Source organism: Juglans microcarpa x Juglans regia, chromosome 1S (assembly GCF_004785595.1).
Source record: "Juglans microcarpa x Juglans regia isolate MS1-56 chromosome 1S, Jm3101_v1.0, whole genome shotgun sequence".
Lineage (NCBI taxonomy): Eukaryota > Viridiplantae > Streptophyta > Magnoliopsida > Fagales > Juglandaceae > Juglans > Juglans microcarpa x Juglans regia.
Genome location: NC_054595.1, coordinates 4,552,733 through 4,576,099, shown reverse-complemented (window position 1 = coordinate 4,576,099; position 23,367 = coordinate 4,552,733). Strand labels below are relative to the sequence as shown.

Here is a 23,367-nt window from a genome sequence, read left to right as displayed (position 1 = left end):
AATTCATTAGGGTTCCGGCTCAAGTTTAATCCTAGCTAACCCGGTCCGGGTTCCGGCCTAGGTTTGAGACTAGGGGTGCTACTCGTATGGTGCGGGGCAAGGGCACCCGCCCCCGCAATTTGCCCCTGGCCGCTCGCCCATGTGAGGTAGTCCGCCCACCCATGCGGGGGCGGAGCGGATGGGGGTGGTGTAGCTGGTGGCAGGGCTCCGCTGTCCACTCCTATTTGAAACCCGGGTTCCAAATAAACAGTCCAAGTTTATTTAATAGGTATTTTAATCCTCTCGTAATTAGTCAAACTAATTAGATTAGGTTAGATATTGGGTGTACCATGTAGTAAAAGAGTTTTGCTACACAACCTCCATCACACTCTACACTTTACATTTTTTTAAATTTTTTAATATATTTTTTAAATTTCTTTTGAGTTTATTTTTTTAAAATTATTTCAAATTTTCTAGTCATTATTTATATAATAAATATTTGATAAAAGAAAAAAATAATAAAAATTAAAAAAAATATAGAATATGGAGTGTAAAGAGGTTGTGAAGATTTATTTGTAATAAAATGTTCAAAATTTCTGTCCTAGTTGGACCGTGTTATGTTAACCATGGAAATTCCAAAATCTTGTCAATTGATTTTAAATAAAATAAAATAATATTATATAAATATCTTATTAGATGTATTCTATATATTGATTTAAAAAAAAATTCTAATTATAAGTTGGTATACAAAATAATAAATATGCATTTCATTTAACTGACATAATAAGATTTGATTTATTAATTATTTTATATTTTTAAAATTAAATATATGCTAATAATATTTTATTAAAAAAGCTGAGATTTCACCGGATCGCCCTCCTTCCCATCAAAGCACCGGAAGAAACAGAGGCATCATCGTCATCGGCAGCAACAACCAGAAGGGAAAAAGCTAAACAGTCAAAGCCCTCGACTCCACTGTAGACCTTTCTTCTCCTTTGCAAACCTAATTAGCTCTCTAGAATCTCCATTCCCATCTCTCTTTGAACCCTAAATTTCTGAGAGTTTCGTTTTCCACGGTTTTGTTTTTTTCCCTCTCTCGAATTCCCATTCAGTCCCGACTATCCCCTTTCTACGAGATTTCCATAAAAAACCTAGCTTGAAAGAAGAACCAAATCTGTGGGCCCTTGCTGTGTAGCTCGGGATTCGTCCCCCGTTGGCAGGAATCGGAATTCGTTCAAAACCCTAGCTTCGGTTTGTGTGCGAATCATGGTACGTTTTTCTGTTAGATTTGAAAACTTGTAGTGCAAATTCTTATTTTGGTAAAAAAATAATTATAGCTTGGATTTTGTTTGATTGGTAAATTTTATTCAGGGTGACTCGGTATTGTTTGTTTTGTTTTTAGTACTTTTCCGTTGCTTGTTTTGGAGGGGGTGGGGAGGAGGGTATGTGAACTGATATGAGCTACTTGAGTTATGAGGTTTGTGAAGGAAGATGAAAATTTAGGTAATTTTCGATGAGTTCTTACATTTTTTTTTTTCAAGATTATAGGGGTTTGATCAGTCACGCAATTCTATTGTGCTGTCGGTAGTGTGTTGGAATTTTGAATAATAGAAGCTCCAAACTCTAGGCCGTGCTTAGTTTGAGTCTTGAAAGTTGTAAACTTTTAAGCTGGGTGGTTAACTTTTTGTTCATGAAATTGAGATTGGCAAGCATAAGAACTAGGGGATCAATGCTAGTATTTAGAATTTCCTTGATGTTATATGCTCATGATATTATCGTTAGCAACACCAAACTATTACTTTAGCATATTAGAAATTCAGAATTTTATGTAGATGTAAGCGATTTCATTATGATTGTAAACTTCAGTAATTCATAAATTTTTGGTTATACTTGATATGCACCAAAGGCGAAATTCCCGGTTCATGTTGTGAAGAGAGCGCAATGTTTCACTTTTTGTATTTGTTGAGAATTAAATTGCCAGAAACTAGAGGTCAAAATTGTATGTTTCCCTTCAAAACACAATTTGACATTCAATCTTAAACTTGAGCAACTTTAATGGTACATTGAAGTAACAAATAGCAGACAAAAAAGTTCCTGCACGCATGCTTATCTTGTTCATGTGACTGGATTACTTAGCTCTATGTTTTTTCTTACATCATTTTCTTTACTTTCATATTGTAGAAATAATTCTGACAGTCTGATACCTATAAAAAAAAATCTGACAGTCTGATGGTCACATTCATAAATGTTTGTGGTTTGACTGACATGGTCAGAAAAACTTGGCTCTTAGATAATGGAATTTTCAAGTTTCAACTTATAAACTTATATTCTATAGAAGTTAGATAGGAGCTCGTTAACTCATTGACTAATTCTGGTGGTCACAGGTTCAAATCACATTGTGTAGCGTTCAAACTTTGTTCCCTAAGTTGTTAATTCTTTGGCATATTACTTGACTAGAGCAAATAGGTGATAAACTCACCTATCTAAAAGAAAAAAGGTGATAAATTCACTTTGTTCGACTGATTTGGTAAGCATTGTTTGGTTAAAAGCAGCTTCACAGCTTCTAATAGTGGCTTGATGCTGGGAGCAGTATGCCGGTGATTGTTGGGAGAAATGCAAAGGTATCATGCTGCCAGCTGCACTAGTGCAGTTAGTAACAGTGCATTAGGTGGGCCATTAGCTAGGGATACTGCCCGTGCTGATTCTTCTCCATTGTCAGCTAACTTTGCCCTGAATTCTCGGTAAGTGGTTTCCTGATGGATCAGACGTCTTTCACTCTTTCTGCAGATAATAAGCCCCTGTGCCTCCTACCTCACCTGATAATGTTTCTTCCCATTATCATAGCCTTCTCAGTGCATGATATGATGACGTGCTGTTTAATGTTTACTAAGTGGTTGATCATATTCGGAGAGTACACCATAAGTGTTTCATGCCTGCTCGTATGTTGTCATAATTTGTTGGATTGTAATAAAATCTAGCTTTTTATTTGTTTGGAAATGATGGCATCATATATTATGATGCATTTATCCATGGTAATGGCAATTGTAATTTTAAAATTCCTTGCTTTCATAGTTAGCGCACAATAAGCAGTGCAATGCGGGAGATCAGTGGACATTAAAGCGGGAGTCCTTTTATTTTTATTTTTATTTTATAACTAACATTGAAGCAGGAGCTAGTTCTCTAGACTATTCATGTGTTATCATTGCCTATGGATTATCTGTGCCAAATGATAATTTGCCTTCTACTGTGCTTCCAATAATTAAGAAGATTCACTTATAAAAAAAAAAAAATTAATAAGATGACATAAAAAGTAAAAAGAAGAAACTTATTGTACACAAAAAAGAAGAGAAAACCCCTCGAACAAAGCCTAAAATTTATAAGAAAAAATAAAGAATCTAAACCATCATGTCGAACAGAAAGTCTAGGAATAAAGGTATGACCTTAATAGGAGATGCTTGACACCTCACCAATTTAACTTTTGTCTTCTGCCATGGCTTCGGCTAAGGTATAATGTGTATACACATTATATTCTATAAATTTTATGCTTTGCTAGACTTATTTCTGACTAGCAACTATCTCAACCTTTTGAGTATCAACCAGGAAATCTCAAACAGTAAAATATATTTTTTTAATTGGCACCGGGTGTCCGAGAACAGCGTCTCAAACAGTAAATACTTAATCTAAAAACTCCCGAATTGTCTGATGCAACATAGACTCCTGCTTTTTCCTCTTCAAGAAAACATATTCCTATTCTCTTCATCATTATTTGCATTTTCTAGAATCCCTTTTCAACCCTGATTTTGTGAAGGCTATGTTGGTTAAAAAATTTGTTTATTTCTAAAGTTTGTTTTTTTGATAAGTAAGAAAGACACTTTTATTCATCGAATGAAATAGGTGAAGCCCATGTACACAAGAAGTATACAAAAGAAACAACTAATTACATTCTAGAACCAGAAAACGAAAATGTATTTATCGAATTATGCTAGTAAAAAAGTCATCAACTTATCAAAAAAAAAGTCATCAAATTATCATTCATATTTTGTGCAGGCAGAAATATCAATAATGATGTTGCTAAGACTAGATTGGTAAAAGAAAAGTAGTTTATTTCTAAAGTTTTGTGTTGAAATTTTGAAATTGTACAAAATAAAAAGAAACAATAGTCATCAAATTATCATTGATATTTTGTACAGGCGGCCATCTCAACAAACTCCGTACAAGTTGAAGTGTGATAAAGAACCTCTAAATTCCCGGTAACTCCTGCAACAGAATAGCACCTTTGTTTTGTTTATTATATGTCTTTACTTGTCCACTGAATGTTTTGAATTGGGAAGTTTACAGAGCAATGCTATATTTCAATTTCGTATTATTTTGTTACCTATCATAAAAATGATTTTGTTTTTCCTTTGTTCTCATTTCATTAATTGGACTAGAACAGTGCCGAAGTTGCTGCTTATTTTGATATTTTGTTTTTACGTCTAGAATATAAGGTGCTAAAGTACTTCATTTTATCATTTTTGACACTATTAACCTCAGAATTGGGCCACCTGACTTTCACCCCCAAACTACAACTTGTCCTGAGGAGACTCTCACCAGAGACTATGTACAATCTGGTTACAGGGAGACCATTGAAGGAATTGAGGTACTCTTTTATTTTTTTACCAACATTTTATTTTAGAACTCAAAAAGGCATAGCCCAAGTACATGAGATTGAAGACTTAACCTAGTAAAGTCTATAGAAGCTGGCCAAAGAAACAAAGTATTAAACAAATTATTATTATTTTTTTTATTTTTTTTAAAAAAAAAACAGGTTTTAAGTTCTTCTATCATCGCCTCTTGGTACTCAAAATTTCTATCATTCCTTTATCTCCAAATGCACCACACTAGATAGACATGGACCATCTTCTATATTGCTGTGATTTATGTGTTGCCATATAATCCACTCCAGCTTGCAAGGAGATCAACCTACCTTTTGGCATTGGCCAAGCTAACCCAACCGTATCAAATTAATCATTCTGCAACACATCTAATTTTTCGTTGCCATATGCACCATGCTACTCTTTCATTATGCACTTAAAATCAATTTTAGAAGGATTTGGGGTGCCTTTTTATTGTGGAAGTAGTAAATTTAATTAGTTTTCCAAGAGGGAGCGTGTCTATATGTGGATGCTATTACTACATTTGAAATGCATTTTTTGTCTGGCTCGTCATCTATTTTAAGTCAAATTGATGCTTTCAATCATTACTCGAGAAGAATGTGTTTTTCACATGTATACAAATAAAGTACTTTCCTGTTATTATTATTTTTTTCAAACCCCAGACATGCAATAATTTTTTTTTTTTGCACTATTTTATGAAAGATAATTGAGGAACATGCAATGATTATGTTGCCCTTGTCCTGTGTCTGGAACTAAGCCCATGTTTGGGTACACCGAAAAATGTCTCATTCTGAGATGTTTTTATCCTTTTTAGATGTTTCACTCCCAAAAATAGAATATACAAAACTATCTCCATCACAATCATTTTTACTGCTTCCTTGAACATTTTTTCACATGTTCAGTTAAAAACTCAAGCTTAAATATAAAATTGAAAAGAAACTAAAAATTTGTGGATTGGTGGGTGGTGGTCACTTGGGTGGCCCGTTTCTGGCTGACGATGGGCACTTCTGAGGGTGGCCCAGATTTGGGCCTGAAATGATGGTAGCCTGTAAATAAAAGTTTTTAATATTTTTTAATTTTTTAGAAGAAACTCTTAGAATAATAATAAAAAAATTCTGCAAAAACATTTCTAATTTATCTATCCAAAGTCAAATAGGACACACAATTTTCACAAAAAAACCCATGAAACATCATCTTCAATCATTTTTCCATCCCAATAAAAAACTTTCCAACTTTTTTTCCTCCAAACATGGCTTAAGTTTGTTGCAATGAAGAATCCAGTCTTGAAACTGTGGATCCTGCATGCTTCTCTTGCTGTACATACTACATACTTCATATTTTGTGTCCAATAAGTTGTAGAGATATTACAATGGACTGTTTTATTGGGAGGTAAATGCTTGTTTGCTAATAGATGGCTCAAACAGTCTTGGTTCATTTACTAACCTTTAGACTGGCATATTACCAATTTTGGCTATATTAAACTTATGCTCTCTCTCTCTCTCTCGTAGTTGGAAAAATATTTCATTACAGTTCAGTATGGACAAGTTTTGAAATGATACAGAATAAGCATATGCTTAGGGTGTGTTTGGTTCGCGAAATAGGGTGTTGAAATTGACTTGATATATTCATTTGTTTTGTCTAAAATGCCCATTTCATAAGAATGACCATTCTTCACCAAAAAAAAAAAAAAGAAAAAAAAAAGAATGGCTATTGCTCTAAAAAATGAGAGGAATAGGTACTCATGGGGTATTGGAGTAGTAAATTTTCAAAGAAGCCCTTTTTTTCAATTTTTTTTTTTAAATTATATTCCTTGGGTGGCCTTCCACCCGCAACGACCATAGAGAGTGGTTGCTTCACCCTCTGAATGAGTTCTGGGGGTGGCGCATGTGCAACCTCCAGCGTGTACATACGGAATCAACCCCATGGCCATTTTTTAGAATATCTTTAAGGTTTAAAAAATAAAAATAATGGTTTGTAAGGAAAAAATTGTGGGACTTGGTTGTTTTGGGAATTTTGCTTCAATTCAAATGAGACCCTTATGTGCTGTCATCAAATAATAGCATGGCGATTTTCATTCCTAAAGGAATAGGAATACCCATACCGTGAACCAAATGTACCCTTATGCTATGTTTGCATGTCAAGATCACCACAATCCATATCAAACCAATCATTGATGGGAATCTACTACCTTTTCAACTTCTCATAAAAATTTAAACCCATCTCAACCTACTTCATACATTCAAATACATATTTCAACCTATTTACATTCAAACACATCTTGATGGAACTCACAAAACACTACTATTCATAGATTAACTCAGATAATCTGAGATCACCTCAGCATCCAAACGCAGCCTTAGTGTTGAAGGAATATGTTCCTCAATGTTATATATCTATAAAGATATATATGGCCTTGCATGAGTCTTATTATTGAAAATCTCAATTTTTTGTATTCTTCTTTGATGGTCATTATCTAAATTTGTCTTACTTGCTGAGTATGGTAGGAAGCTAGAGAGATCTCATTGACTCAGGTTCAAGCTTTTTCTAAGCCTGTGATTGTCAAGTGCAAAGAGGTGAATAACTTAGCGAGGCTATGATCAGTCTCTTTTTTCTTACTAGATGCTACAAATTATTGCTATTTTTTGACCACTTTCTCTATATTTGATTCATTGCTCATGGAATTGATTGGAAGACTCCACAAATTGTGACTGCTGGCTTTTCTTTCCAGGCTATCAGAAAACGTCTCAGGGCCATCAATGAATCTCGTGCTCAAAAGCGGAAGGTGATGAACTGAGTTTCTCAACTATTATTGGCTTTCAGGAAACAATATATTTTAGCCAGTTTTCCTACTTGCATGCTTCCAAATGAATGTGTATTTTTAGTGTGATATCTCACTGGGTGGGGTTCTTCAGATTTTGAAATCGTGTAATGAAATTTAAAATTATATGATGTTCTTCCTCTGCAGGCTGGTCAGGTTTATGATGTGCCTCTTTCTGGTTCACAGTTAACTAAACCGGGCATCTTTCCTGAACAAAGAGCATGCGGTGAAGACTTTCGGAAGAAATGGATTGAGGTAGTCATCTGTTCTCTCTCAACAACTTGCCTGTACTTTAATATTTGATAAAATTTGTGTCTTTTTATTTTTATTTTTGAGGATTATGTATGTTATTCACATCAACTGGGAGATGTGTACTAGATTTTTATTCCATCAATTTTTTCTTTTGCTGTGTACTTGGGTTACGCATATTCATTAGATTTATAAAATTTTTATTTTACTTCCAATTTTTTTTAGTTAACTAACCAAGGGAGGGGCTATGGTTCAACATGGGTTAGCTGATAGGCATACGTTGTCCAATTTACTATTGTATAAGCTTGTTTGGGTTCCAGTGGACTTGTCAAGGGTTACAAGTCATGTAACAACGTGTTGCAATATTACTTACGTGTTTTATTCATGTTTTATCTCAAGGTACTTTGATAGGCTTTTATTACCCGTAGGGGTTGGCTCAAGTGGTAAAGGCCTTGGGCTTGGGGGTATACTCCCCCTAGGTCTAAGGTTCAAATCCCCTTGGGTACAAACTATCTCTAGTGGTGATCGGACTGGGGGACTTTCCCATTGAATTACCTGAGGTGCATTTGCGGAAAACTCCTTGCTGAGGACTTGTGCACCCCCGGGATTAGTCGGGACGCTGTTCCTGGACACACGGTGCCAATAAAAAAAAACTTTGATAGGCTGTTATTATACTTCTTACAATATTTTTAGAATGGAATACTTTGTAATACAAAAGTAAGTAAATTGCAGCTGTTCAACTCCATCATTAAGCTTGAAATTTATGAAAAATAAGTCCTGTGTTAGAAATGCTCTTAGGCAAGTAGTGAAGGGACCATGATGCACTTGCCACTTTTAGGTATTATGGTGATTCATAATAGTATGTTACTCTCCGTCACATTACTAGCAAACAAAAATACTGAAGAGAGTGTGCTTCTAATCAAACTATGGTTAAGAAAATTTTTATGTTGTGAGGAAAATGTAACTTATTATATGACCTGTTGTTTGTTATGAGAAAGGTGAGATAAGATCTGATATGGGCCATTGAGACAATGGGTGGCTGTAGTAAAGCCTAGATGCATAATCTCCCAGCTTGATTATTGGGATTAGACATTTGTTATACTGTTTTTTCTTGTAGGTGATAGATATTCAAACTTAAATAAAAGTATTAGTGAAATCACTGTTGTAATAGACTTTAACGGCATGAATGTACATGATTTCCTTGTATCTTTAAACACCCATGCGTAGGTGTTGCTCTTGTACATGTCCCATGTACTTGGCTTCGCCTTTCTTTAATAAAATTCGTATTTACCGATAAAAAAAAAAAAAAATTGTGAAATCACTTCCTGTGATAAAGTGTCAATTTATTGCTCTATTGGGCATGCGTGAATGGCGTTTGGATTTTTTATTGACAAAAAATGTGAATTTGTAAGTTTTTTGACTTAATAAATCCTTTCCTTTATTCTGTCATTTAAAAATGAAAAATTCTGTTGAAATTTTTTATATGAATATTTTTTTTGCTTCTCAATGAAATAAAAATATAAAAATTATTGCAGGGCCTGTCACAACCACACAAACAACTACGTTTTTTGGCCGATCATGTTCCTCATGGATTTAGGAGGAAATCTCTCTTTGAAATTCTAATTAGGAATAACGTTCCATTACTGAGAGCAACTTGGTTTATCAAAGTCACTTATCTTAATCAGGTATGGATGCTCAAACAATTGTACTCATGTGTCACCATACCCAAATGTTTGTGGCTATTTTTAATATTGGAAGGTAGCAGATTATGGTTATATTTTGCAGGTCAGGCCTGGTTCTGCAAGTATCTCTTTGGGAGCTCCTGACAAAACTCAGCTATCCCGCTCTGAGATCTGGACAAAAGATGTTATTGATTATATGCAATATCTCCTTGATGATTTTTTCTCAAGAAATAATTCTCATTCTACTTATAGCAGAGATCAATCGCCACAAGTGCCTTATGCTGGGTCGTTACAGCATAGGAGTGATCCAGCATCAGCAGCCCTTGATGGTGAGGAACCTTCCCTGCATTTTAAATGGTGGTACATGGCACGTCTATTGCAATGGCACAATGCAGAAGGGCTACTTCTTCCTTCTCTTATAATTGATTGGGTTCTGAATCAGCTACAGGTAATATTTTTATTATGTCAATTTATATATGGTAGCCTACAAATTGTATGATTCCCATCTTTCTGGTGTGGTATGTTTGGAGAGAAATGAATGATAGAAATTTTCAGGATCTTGAGCACACGATAAAGAGCTTAAAACAATTCTTTTCAAAACTTTTTTCCTTTGGACATCCTCTATATATTTTAATGGGCTTACTTAGGTATTCTTGCTGTATACTTTTTTTTATAAGTATTCTTGCTGTATACTTCATATGGCTTTTGAGTTATTTTCAATAAAATCTTCAATTTCTTGTAAGAAAAATATTTTTTGAATTTGTAATAATTCTCAGATAAAGCACACTAATATTTTCTTAAAGAGGATAATAAAACATGTTTGTTTCCTTTATAAGTTGGCTAGTTTTTCTCGTTAGTTTTGATTTACATATTTGTGGTGTTCAGGAAAAAGATTTGCTTGAGATTTTGCAGTTTCTGTTGCCGATTATATATGGCGTTTTAGAAACTGTTGTTCTATCTCAAACGTATGTACATAGTCTTGCTGGAGTAGCTATCTGTTTCATTCGCGATCCTTCTCCTGGTGGATCAGATCTAGTTGACAATTCTCGAAAGGCATATACAACCTCTGTGCTGGTGGAGATGCTTCGGTATCTTATAGTGGCTGTACCTGATACATTTGTTGCATTGGACTGCTTTCCCTTACAGCCCTATGTGGTATCTTATGCTGTAAGTGATGGGAATTTTATGTCGAAGGTATCTGGGGATGCAGAAAAGTTGAAAAATGGTTACACAGAAGTTTCTTCCATGCGCAAAAGTAATGCTATTGATGCTCAATATCAATCCTTGGCCTTCAATAATGTTGTTTCTTCTATTCAGAATTGTGCAGATACTCTTGCAAAAGCTTCAAGTTCTGGCTATCTGGGTCATAATCTGGCTAAAGCTGTTCAGTCCTTAGATAAATCTCTTGTACATGGAGATGTCAGAGAGGCTTCTAAATTGCTATTCGAAGATCACTGGGATGGTGCTATTGCTAAAAGTTGGGTTGCAGAAGTAAGCCAATGCTTAAGGTCATCATTCAAATGGATTGGGACTGTGAATTTGTCCTTTATTTGTTCTATCTTTTTTCTTTGCGAGTGGGCAACATGTGATTACAGGGATTTTCGGACTGTTGCACCTACTAACATTAAGTTCTCAGGCAGAAAAGACTTTTGTCAGGTATATATTGCAGTACGAATTTTAAAGCTAAAGATAAAAGATTTGCAAAGGTCATCTAGAGGCAAGAGTGGAAGCACCCTTGGTGTTAGTGGCATTGGAGGAGGTTCCTCTCAGCAGAACTCTGCCAGGACATCTGTTGGAAATGTATTTGGAATTAATGACGATTTTAAAAGTATGGGTGGAAGCAGTGTAAATTCAGATATATTTGACAGCCCTGGTTCCTTGCATGATATCATAGTCTGTTGGATTGATCAGCATGAAGTATGCAATGGAGAAGGTTGCAAGCGCCTTCAGCTACTCATAGTGGAACTGATACGTGCTGGCATATTTTTACCCCAAGCATATGTGCGGCAGCTGATAGTAAGTGGAATAATGGATATGAATGGGCCACAGGTTGACCTTGACAGACGGAAGAGACATTACCGAATCTTGAAGCAGTTGCCTGGGCTACTTATGTGTGATGCTTTTGAAGAAACAGGGATTACTGAAGGGCCACATCTTTTGGAGGCCATGCATATTTACTCAAATGAACGTCGCCTTGCACTCCGTGGATTATTTTTTGATCAGCAGAAGAACTCAAAAACTGCAAATATATCAGCTCAGAAGCTGATCAAGGGAAAGGATGGTGCTTCCCCAGCTATGGTTGAACAGAGGAAAGCTGCTCTGTCATCATCCAATGTATTACCTGCTAAAAATGTTAAAAATGAGTTTGACATTGAGGAGCTGAAGGTGGCCATCTCAGTCCTGTTGCAATTCCCAAACAGTTCATCTTCATCCATGGATACAGGAATTGATGAATCTCAAGAGAGTGCCAAGAGGGCTTTTGGGTCACTTGGCAACAGGATGGATCTGATGGAAGGTACACCAGGATGTGAAGAATGTCAAAGGGCAAAGAGACAAAAATTACATGAGGAAAGGAGCTCATGTTTTCAAGTTCATTCACCTCTTCCTTCAGATGATGAAGATACATGGTGGGCAAGGAAGGGCCTAAATCTTTGGAGTCTTTCAAAGTTGATGCTCCACTTAAGTCAATCAAGCAAGTACCCAAAAGTAGGCAGAAGACTGTGCGCAAGACTCAAAGTCTTGCTCAATTAACAGTGGCTGCTAGGATTGAGGGTAGTGAGGGAGCATCAACAAGTCACTTATCTGATAATAGGGTAAGCTGCCCTCATCATAAATCTGTAATGGAAGACGAGACTCCTAAGTCAATTGGTGGAATTAGAACAAACCCTTGTGGAGACATGGTGGCTATTGGAAAAACTTTAAAGAAGCTGCGTTTTGGAGAGAAGAGGACCATTATAGTTTGGTTAATGACTGTTGTTAGGAAGCTTGTTGAAGAGACTGAAAATACTCTGGTCAAGGCTCGTCAGTTTGCTAGGCCTTTCACCCCTGTTGATGATAGGAGCTCTATAGGGTGGAAGCTTGGTGAGGATGAACTATCTGCCATACTGTATTTTATGGATCTTACGAATGATTTAGTTTCAGCAGCCAAATTTCTCCTTTGGTTGTTTCCAAAGGTACTTAGTAGCCCCAAATCTACAATCCATTCTGGTAGGAATGCTTTGATGCTGCCGAGGAATGTGGACAACAAAGTTTGTGAAGTAGGGGAGGCATTTCTTTTGTCGTCCCTCCGAAGGTGGAATCTCACTTCTTTCAGCTAAATCAAATAATTTTATATTTCTGGCAATGATTTTTTCCCTCTTTCCTTCATTGCCTACTGGCTTGGCAATCATTTATCAACATCTTTGAGGTTTGCATTTCTGGGAAGTGGGTGTGTTTGGTTAAGAGAAAATTTGAGAATGTTTGAGAATTTTCTTGAGATGTATTGTTTATTTGGTTTTGTGAAAGTATATAGAAAATTTTGAATAATTTTTTTTTGAAATATGTTTTGTCTTGAGGTTTGTGAAATTGGATGGGCAGGGTTGAAAAGTTGTTTGAATACAAGTTTTTTAGTGCTCTCCTGTATACGCCCTGAGTACTTGGGCTATGTCTTCTTTTCTTATGAATAAAATATCTTGATTAACTATCAAAACATAATCTTTTAGTATAGTTTTTGTTTTGGTTTTTGTAAAAGTTGTTTAGTTTTTGTGTTTTGTAATTTTTACTGAAATCTAGACAAATGATTAGATAAGAAATTTGAAGTAGAATTTTTTTTGGAGATTGGAAGATGTCTGGATTGAAGTTCAGAATCTTTTTAAAAGTTATTGAAAAATTTAAAAAATTCTAACCAAACATCGCCATTATATTTCTGTTATTAATCTCACCAATCTGCAGGTCATGCTTTCCAAGATTTCTTTCGTTAGATTTATGAAGCATTTGTCAAAAAAAAAAAAAAAAAAGATTTAGCAAGCATTTGAAACTTCAGCTAGAACCCATTTTGCTCAAATAAGTTATTTGTTTTTCCACAGAAAGCATTCTCATGGTTGGAAGAACCCATTTTCCTTTCTTCTTTCTCTAAGAACTTTTCTTCCCCTCGATAGCCTAGCTTCTTTGAACTCATCTTATTCAGTTTCTTTTGTTCTAGTTAATTGGTGTTTGTGGCACACACTGATATTAATAATCCAGTATATACTTGTTTAGCAATTTGCATATTATAGAAAATTCTTTTCTCCTATGCATATTTCTTCTGGCTCATCTCTGTGTGTGGCTTATCTTACTTATTTCTGGTGCTGTGATGATGCATGGCTTGTCTTACTTCTCTATATCTTGGTACTGCGAGGATGCAATGAACTTAGCTTGTCATATATTCTTAAATATTAATTTGGTACAGGTATGAGAACATACTCGTTGCAACAGATCTTATTCCTCAAACCTTGTCGGCTACAATGCATCGTGCTGCAGCAGTTATGGCCTCACATGGAAGAGTTTCAGGTTCAGCAGCCCTAGTATATGCTCAATATCTGTTGAAAAAATATGGCAATGTGGGTAGTGTCATAGAATGGGAGAAGAATTTCAAGGCGGCATGTGATAAGAAACTTCTTTCTGAACTTGAAGCTGGACGGTCAGCGGATGGAGAGTTGGGGTTTACACTTGGGGTTCCTGCAGGAGTTGAAGATCTTGATGAGTTTTTCCGTCAAAAGATAGGTGGTGGTGGTCAGTTATCAAGAGTCGGTACGAACATGAGAGATATAGTGCAACGCCATATCGAGGATACCTTTCACTACTTCCTTGGTAAAGATAGAAAGCTTTTTACTGCTAGTCCACCAAAAAGTCCTGTCATTGACAAGTGGGACGACGGGTATCAGGTGGCTCAACAAATAGTTACGGGAATAATGGACTGTTTTAGGCAGACTGGTGGTGCTGCTCAAGAAGGGGATCCATCTTTGGTGTCTTCTGCTGTTTCTGCCATTGTTGGCAATGTTGGACCAACTATAGCGAAAATTCCTGATCTTTCAGGCATTAATAATACAAAATTTTCATCTGCTACAGGGTCGTTGAATTTTGCTAGACACGTTTTGCGCATCCATATAACAAGCCTATGCCTGCTTAAGGAAGCTCTTGGAGAGCGTCAAAGCCGTGCATTTGAGATAGCTCTTGCAACAGAAGCTTCTTCAGTTCTTGCTGGAGTTCTTTCACCTGGAAAGGCATCTCGCACACAGTTTCAATTGTCTGCGGAAGCTCATGATTCTAATACAGACATGTCTAATGAATTTTTGAACAGTTCTACAAAACTACGTGGAAGAGCAACAAAAATCGCAGCTGCTGTTTCTGGACTTGTGATTGGGCTGGTTATTCATGGGGTTACTAGCCTGGAGAGAATGGTGACTGTCCTCCGCTTAAAGGAAGGATTGGATGTAATTCAATTTGTGAGGAATACAAGATCCAGCACAAATGGTAATGCCCGTTCAATTGGGGCTCCAAAGGTGGATAACTCGGTTGAAGTTAAAGTGCATTGGTTTAGGCTGCTTGTTGGAAACTGTAAAACTATTTGTGATGGATTGATTGTAGAACTCTTGGGTGAACCGTGCATGGTGGCTCTTTCACGGATGCAGCGAATGCTTCCTCTTAGCTTAGTCTTTGCACCTGCCTATTCAATATTTGCTTTTCTCATGTGGCGGCCATTCATTGTGAACACAAACCTTGCAAACCGTGAAGACATCAACCAATTATATCAGTCCTTAACAGTGGCCATAGTTGATGCTATAAAACACTTGCCTTTTCGAGATGTATGTTTGAGGGATAGTTGCGGTTTCTATGATCTTGTTGCTGCAGATGCCATTGATGCTGAATTTGCAGCCATGCTAGATTTAAATGGTTCAGATATCCATTTAAAATCCATGGCCTTTGTTCCTCTCCGTGCTAGGCTCTTCCTAAATACCGTCATTGACTGTAAAATGCCAGAGTCACTATTTGTACCGGAGGATGGGAATCGGAGTTCTGGACATGGTGAATCTGAAGTTCAATATTCAGATAAAGAAACAAAGCTTCTGGACAAGCTTGTGCACGCCTTGGATACCCTGCAACCTGCAAAATTACATTGGCAGTGGGTGGAGCTCAGGCTTCTTTTGAATGAACAATCACTCCTTGAAAAACTTGACAGCCATAATATGTCCTTAGTGGATGCTTTACGGTCATCCTCGCCTTCTGGAAAAGCTGCTGCTTCTGAGAATGAGAACTATTTTATTACCATTATCCTCACAAGATTGCTGGTCCGACCTGATGCAGCATCTCTTTTTTCGGAGGTGGTTCATCTTTTTGGACAGTCATTGGAAGATTCAATGTTGCTGCAGGCTAAATGGTTCCTAGGAGGACCAGATGTTCTTTTTGGTCGGAAAACGATCAGACAAAGGCTTATTAGTATTGCTGAGAATGAAGGTTTTTCATCAAAGGCCCAGTTTTGGAAGCCTTGGGGCTGGTGTCATTCGGGTTCTGATTCCAAGAGGGGAGGCAAGAAGTTTGAAGTCACCTCTCTTGAAGAAGGAGAGGTTGTTGAAGAGGGAACAGACTCAAAAAGGTATGGAAAAGGGTCTACTCAAACATTGGACATGGAAGGTTCCAATGTCCGCCAGCAGCAAGTTACTGAGAAGGCTCTCATTGAATTACTTATTCCTTGCATAGATCGAAGCACTGATGAATCACGGAATACCTTTGCAAGTGATCTAATCAAGCAGTTTAATACTATTGACCAACAAATAAATGCAGTTATTCGTGGGGCAAGTAAGCAGGCAGGGACAATACCTTCTGGAATTGAAGGACCAGTAAACAAAAGAAATAATCGCAAAGTTATGAGAGGTGGCAGTCCTGGATTAGCTAGACGTCCTACAGGCACATCGGATTCTGCTCCTCCCTCCCCTGCAGCTTTGCGAGCTTCTATGTCATTGCGCTTACAGTTACTCCTCAGATTTCTTCCCATCATTTGTGCAGATGGGTAATTATACAAGGACTATTTACTCTTCATTTAGTAGCTTCTTGCATTTTTGGCATGCACTACCTGTTGCCTGTATGGTTCATTGCTAGTCCGAATCCTTTCTACTATAATCTGTTCACATATTTTTACTCCTTTGCATTTGTCACTCACCAATTATGTTGTGTTGAATCACTTGTTAAGTTCTTTTGCTCTCTCTTTTTTCCCTCTATTGACAATAATTAGATCTAAATTCTAACCAATACCCTTTTTGTAAGGTTTGCAAAATAGCTATTTTCCTTTTTTATCGATATATTGCTTCAAACGGTTATATTCTTCCTGATCTAACCTTTTTTTTTAGTACAAATTTTTTTATTGAGATAACTACATAGGCATAGCCCAAGTACACAAGAAGTATACAAGTAAGCAAACCTAGTTACAAGTCAGGAACTAGAGAAAGGAAAAAAGAAAATGGTGAGCAGTAACTACATTGAATACACTGGCCGAATCCCAGAGAAAAAAGGTGTTGAAAAAGAAACATCTAAGTTCGTCCACCTAGCGTTCTGTTCTTCAAAACACCAGCCAATCCTCTCAAACCAAATACACCACATAAGAAATAAAGGAATCATGTTCCAAACAGCAGCGGTTTCAAAGTTACCCCTAGGACCTCTCCAACAAGTGAAAAGATCCACCCACCCTCCTAGCCATCACCTTGCCATCTCACAAGCAAAGGCATCATTTTTTTTTTTTTATAGGTAATCAAGAATTTTATTCATAAGAAAATGAGGCATAGCCTAAGTACACAGGAAGCATACATGAGAAGTACCTAACTAGGGTTTACAACCGAAAGTAGAAAAAAGTCATGGACATTTAGACCATTAAAATTAAGGACCCCCACCCATATGAACAAGGTTTTAAAGAAGAGAACTTTAAGCTCATCCATTGTACTCGCAATCCTCGAAGCTTCTATCATTTTGTTCCCGCCAAACGCACCAACACATACATATAGGGGCCATCTTCCATATTGTTGCTACTTGAGGATTGCCTTAGAGTCCTCTCTAGCTTGCTAGAAAATCCACTAGCCTACGAGGCATGGCCCAGGATAATCCAATTCCCACAAAAAAATTCATCCCATAAGATCCTGGCCACCTCACAATGTAGAAGCAGGTGATCTACTGATTCTTCATTCTTTTTATACATGCAACACTAGTTCAACACTGTTACTTGACATTTCCTCAGATTGTCTATAGTAGGAATCTTGTCTAGGGAGGCAAACAAAAAAAAGTTGCTTTCAGAGGAGCTTTCGTCTTCCACATATTCCTCCATGGAAAAGTGTCATGCCCTAGCTAGTTAGAACTTGGTACTTGGTAGAATGATCTAACTGTGAATCTGCCTTTCTTGGAGGGGCTCCAATTGATCTTATTTATGGTGCCTTCAATCACCTTGGCGGATTATAGTAAGGCAAGGAACTTGGTGATAACCTCCCAACTCCCAATCTTGTGCTACCCTAATGAAATCAACATTTCATTGTGGGGAGCCATGAGAGAAGCCAAAGAGATTTGTTATTGAAGCATCCTTTGCCTGTACAAGGTAAAAAATGTCATGGAATGGTTCTTTGTGGCTTTGTTCACCGCACCATTTGTTGTGCCAAAATTTGACTTGAGAACCATCACCTACTTCAATATGTGCATGGCTTAGGAAAATCTCCCACCCTTTTCTAATTTGTTTCCACAAACTTCCCCATATGGTCCACGTACCACATTCGAGCATCATCCTCCCCAAACTTCGAATCTATATGACTTCCATAGGGCCCCCCTTTCTTGTTGGTACCGCTACAACCATTTACCCAACAATGCTTGATTGAGCTTCATCAAATTATAGATCCCCAAGCCAACCCCAGATATTGGTCCGCAAGCAATTTGCCAGTTCACCGGATGGAATTTGAACTTGCCCCCCATCCCACTCCACAGGAAATCCTGTTGTAGCTTCTCAATACGATTGGCTACCTTTGTAGGGAGCAGGAACAAGGACAGAAAATATGTAGGTAGATTAAAGGGTACTTTTGATAAGAGCAAGCCTACCCACTTTAGACGAGTATAACCTCTTCCAAGAAGCCAATCTACGTTCCACCTTTTCAATCACAGCGTTCTAAATCCTCTTCAATTTGAATGAAGCACCCAACGGTAAGCCAAGATATTTCATAGGTAGAGAAGATACCTTACATCCCAGGAAGTGAGCTAGATTCACTGCACTGGGGACAGCCCGCACCAGTACCAATTCAGACTTTGCAAGATTCACTCTCAAACTAGAGACAGCTTCAAAACAAAGAAGAGCCCTCAAAGATTGAATGTGCCCACGAAGGGATCATGTCCCTTCTTCTCTGTGTTTCTATACATTTTTCATTTAGTGATTCCATGAGCTTGATTTGGCAGGTTGACTAATGATGTACTGCTTAGAGTAGTTTTCATGTTCCCTCATTTCTTTTCTGATGGTTGAGATTTCACGTCCCGATTGCTAAATGAATCTTTTCTATTTAACAGTAGGTAAGTATGTGCTTGAAACAATTTTTCCCTCAATGCTTTGCCAATGATGTCAAACAAGTGCCCACTCAATATTATTTCATACACTCAAAGAGAAAAAGAGAGGTTCTCTGTTACTTTTAGGTAGTGGCATAGAGTATTATTGCTGAATTGCTTATATTGCATGATCAAGTCAATTTTGGATTCTTGCTAATGGTTGTGCATAGAAGCTCATTAGTATATCTTTTTAGGAGTAACTCATTAATATTTTAAGAGAATGAAATAGCTGATACACAATCATGGCTAAGTTTCTTATATGAAATTGGCAGGGAACCATCTGGGCGGAATATGAGGCAAATGCTTGCCCCCATAATACTTCGTCTCCTTGGAAATCGAGTTGTGTATGAAGATGCAGACCTTTCATTTTATCAAACACAGAGTTATGCATCCAAGATGGAGGTGGAGTCCCCTGCAGAAGCTTCTTCAGCGGCCTTGGCAGGTTTTTCTGGCAATAGTCTCTTTGATCGGTTACTGTTGGTTTTGCATGGGTTGTTGAGTAGTTGCCAGCCTAGTTGGCTGAGGTCAAAGCCTGACTCCAAGTCAAGCAGTGAATTTACCAAAGAATCTTCTGGATTTGATTGTGAGGTAGCAGAGGCTCTGCAGGTTTGATTCTTTACAGCATACTATTCAATATTATGTGTTTTCTTGACTATATAAACCCTTACCTTCTGAAAAGTGGTAGTACTGGCCTGGGTTTGAATCCAGCTTCATGTTAATCAAGAAACATCTACTTATCACCCCGTCCCAAATAAATATTTAAACATATATAAATAAAATGAAAAAAAGTAGGAAAAAGCCAAAATGTGTTAGTAGATGTGTTGCATGGGTAACGTGACTTAAAGTTGTCTGTAAATTATAAAGTGGTCTTAGAGTGTACACTCGGGGTCCAAGAATAATTACTTTTAAGAAGATACACATTGGAGGTCCAAGTTCCCGTAGATCATCCATCAAATTGTAGTATCGATAATGTATATCATGTGTTACCAGTGATTAACAATATCTCTAATATACTTGAAAAGGCAATAATCCTCAACCCTTAATGGCAAGGATCGGCTTCATATAGTGGGCATACGTAGAAGTTCTCTTCTTTCTTTCTTTCCTTTAATTTTCTCTATCTTCAAATCATTATACTTAGTCCCCCAGGCTTTTCCCCCAATCTTCATTTATTAAAGTTGACCACATTGTCAAGTGGATTAAAATGATCTTTCTGTGTAACATGTTATCAACCAATGCAGAATGACTTGTATCGGATGCAACTGCCTGACACAATTCGGTTGCGAATTCAAACTGCAATGCCAATTCTTCTTCCTTCTGTTCGTTGCTCTGTCTCTTGCCAGCCACCATCTGTTCCTTTTGCTGGCACTGCTTTGCTTCAATCCAGCATCTCCTTACCTGGAGCTCATTCATGCCCTCCTCAGAGGAATACGGGTCTTTTGGCACGAACTGCGACCAACATTTCAATGAAGTTCAAGCCTTCGCTCTTGCAGCTGGATCATGATATGGAAATTGACCCATGGACTCTCTTGGAAGATGGTGCAGTATGTGGGCCATCTTCGAGTAACACTGCTGTGATAGGTAGTGGTGACCATGGTAATCTTCGAGCATCCAGCTGGCTCAAGGGGGCAGTGAGGGTGAGGCGGACAGACCTCACCTACACTGGTGCCATGGATGATGATAGCTGATAACACGATTAGTTCATTCTTAATTTGGCTGGATTATATCAATCCCTCAACAGGTAATTGAAGGTTCTAATTTAGTATGCATAATTGGCATCAAGATTACTATTGCCTTTCTTGCCTTTGATGATGAAAGAAACTGTTGAGAGGGATATTTTTTGCGGTTGTGTGGTTCTTGTGACAGAAGTTGAAGATAATGTTCTCACGCAGCCCATCTGATTGAGTCTCGGGCCTCCCTGACTACTAACCCTTAAATCACCCCCATCCAGACTCTGCATTTTCCGAGTTCAGTTTGGGTGCTTGTGTACATAGAGATATTGTTTCACTTTACCAATTGATCTTAGTAAAATATCTCAAGAATGATCTGTAGCTGTTCCACGCTCATCAATTTTTGGTTTGATCTCTCTCTCTCTCTCTCTCTCTCTCTCTCTCTCACACACACACACACACACACACACGCACGCATGCACGCACCCATGCAGGCAAATGCTCATGCACATCTCCACATGTTATGCATATAAACATATATACGTTTGTATATGTACATGCACATTTACATGCAAACCTATGCGTGAACAATTTTGCTTCATGCGTGTACATTGAAAGTTTACATATTCTCTTCTTCCAGAAAAGGGGGTTCACCTTTCCATTTATGAGTGTGAATGAAAAGGGGGTTCATCTTTGCATTGAAAGTGTTTTTCCCATTGCTAAATACATTAATTTTTTTTTTTTATATGTAATTGAGAATTTTATTGAAAAACGTGAAAGTCATAGCTTAAGGAGACATATACAAGACAAGCCAAATACAAGAAGTTAATTGGTTCTTTTTACCAAAATACCTTTTGTTTTTTTGTTTTGTTTTGTTTTTTTTTGGAGGAAAATGACCTCTTTATTTAAAAAACCCTCAATTTTGGCGGAGGAAAATACCTTTTGTCTTCATGATAATTGTATTAAGTTAGTGTACCTCTGCACCTTTAAATTAAAGGCTAGTTTGGATGTTAGTATAAAAAGTGGGGGAAGAGTTATTGCCCCTTTCTTAATATTTGTGCCTTCTCATAGATATTGACAGCAATAAGTTTAAAAGAGGTAAATCTTGAGTTCTCTCTTGCATTTCTCATATAGCATGATATTTGGAACTGATCTGGTGTAAGGTTTCATTATATTTTGGCAGTTACTTTCTATGCTTTTATTAAAGCTCATAGACATGCCTGGGAAATTTTCTCTCTCCAAAAATTTTCTCTCCGTACACTTTGTGCTTTTCTTGGTTTTTTCTGTTCTTGTTTCTGGAGTTTGGGTCGTCAGTGGTGGTAATTCCTGGTGGTGATTAGCATGTAGTCCAGTTGGGTGTTAAGTTTCAGATTGGTGATTATTGTGTTAGTGTTTTGGATGGTGATGATGGGTATGTGCACAGAGGTCTTCATTGAACAGAAGTTATTTGTGTTTAGTAGGGAGAATGTTAGGTGGTGGAGAATTACTGAGAGTAATTGGCGTGTGGTGAAATACATTTCATTAGAGCATGAAGCTTTGGGGTGGTTGGGCTTGATGGTGAGGGAGTGTGCTGCGTCTTTGGGCTCCTCCGAGTTTCTTACAACTCGTAGAACTGGAAATGCAGTATTAATGATACAGAGGGGTTGCAACAGCAATGGAAGGTACTTCTCCATTTCGGATTTTGGGCATGAAAAGAGGAGAGGTATGTTAGTGGTTCCAGAAGGTAGAAAGGGTGGGGTGGAGGAAATTTGGAGATATTTTGAAGGAGTTCATGGCTCATCCCTCTGTTTCGGGGGTGAGAAACAAAGTGATGGCACTCCCATGGCCATCGCAGGCAGCCAAGCCGAAGGTGCTTAGGGGAGAAGGTGGTGCTCCTTCGTTGATGGTTGATGCCTCAAGGTCGTACAGCGAGGTCCTTCAAGTGCAGAAAGTACGGCAGCAAGAGGTGAGTGGAGTGGTGCCTATAGTGCCAGAGGTCGTGCAGAGGTCGTGCAAAGGCAGTGAGATAGATGAAGAATATTTGTTAAGGGTTCTGAGTAATATGGAGATAAAAGTAGGGCTGTTATTGGAAGAATTAGTTGGTCTTAAACGGTGCGTTAAGGGAAAGAAAGTGAAGGAACTGGGTCAGGTTTCGGAGCAGGGGGAGCTGGGTTTAAGGGAAGGGAATATGGGCTGGGCTGGGTTGGGATGCAGGCTGGGCTGGCGAAGGGAGTAAGGGCCGGGATGCAGGCTGGGCCAGCAAAGGGGCCGGGTCAGGTTGCAGGCCCAAAAAAGGCCTGGAAGGTGTTTCGGGCACCACCCAATATTTCGGGTCAGTGCCTGGCGCATCCTTCCGCGATGCCGGTAAGTGTCGTAACGGCTTCCTTACCGGCACAGAAACCTCCGATCGTCGTCGATGAATATCAGGGTGTGCCAGTTCAGGCACCTCGTCGGGAGGTTATCGAGGAGGGTGAGTTGCCGATTCAGCAAGGGTCTTTAATCACTATTTCTACGTCGTCGTTTTGTGGGTGCCGGTGGAGGAGGCACAGAAGCTGCCGTGTGTGGTGGATGGAGGCACAGGAGCGTTACATGTGCAGTCCCACTCGTCAGAGCATGGGTTCTCCTTACTGAGGGCTCCGACAGTTAACGAGGAGCCTCTGAAACAGTGTTGTCCGTTGCTGGATCGTGGGTTGGTGTTGGTGGATGCTCAGAAACAGTCGTGTGTGGTGGATGGAGGTACAGCAGTGTCTCTTGGGCAGTCT

General features: G+C 38.1%; 1 protein-coding gene across 1 annotated transcript; it reads left to right on the top strand.

Annotated features, from left to right (window-relative positions):
* The first annotated feature begins 829 nt into the window (after positions 1-829).
* Positions 830-21,026, top strand: LOC121247049 (mediator of RNA polymerase II transcription subunit 12-like). Its single transcript, XM_041145379.1, is given in 14 exon segments — positions 830-1,248; positions 2,532-2,720; positions 4,170-4,229; positions 4,513-4,618; positions 7,139-7,207; positions 7,363-7,416; positions 7,600-7,707; positions 9,237-9,386; positions 9,487-9,831; positions 10,269-12,024; positions 12,027-12,675; positions 13,810-16,407; positions 19,232-19,565; positions 20,198-21,026. Coding segments are annotated over 13 exon segments (6,804 nt in total). The 5' UTR covers positions 830-1,248; positions 2,532-2,592; the 3' UTR covers positions 20,645-21,026.
* Positions 21,027-23,367: the final 2,341 nt, after the last annotated feature.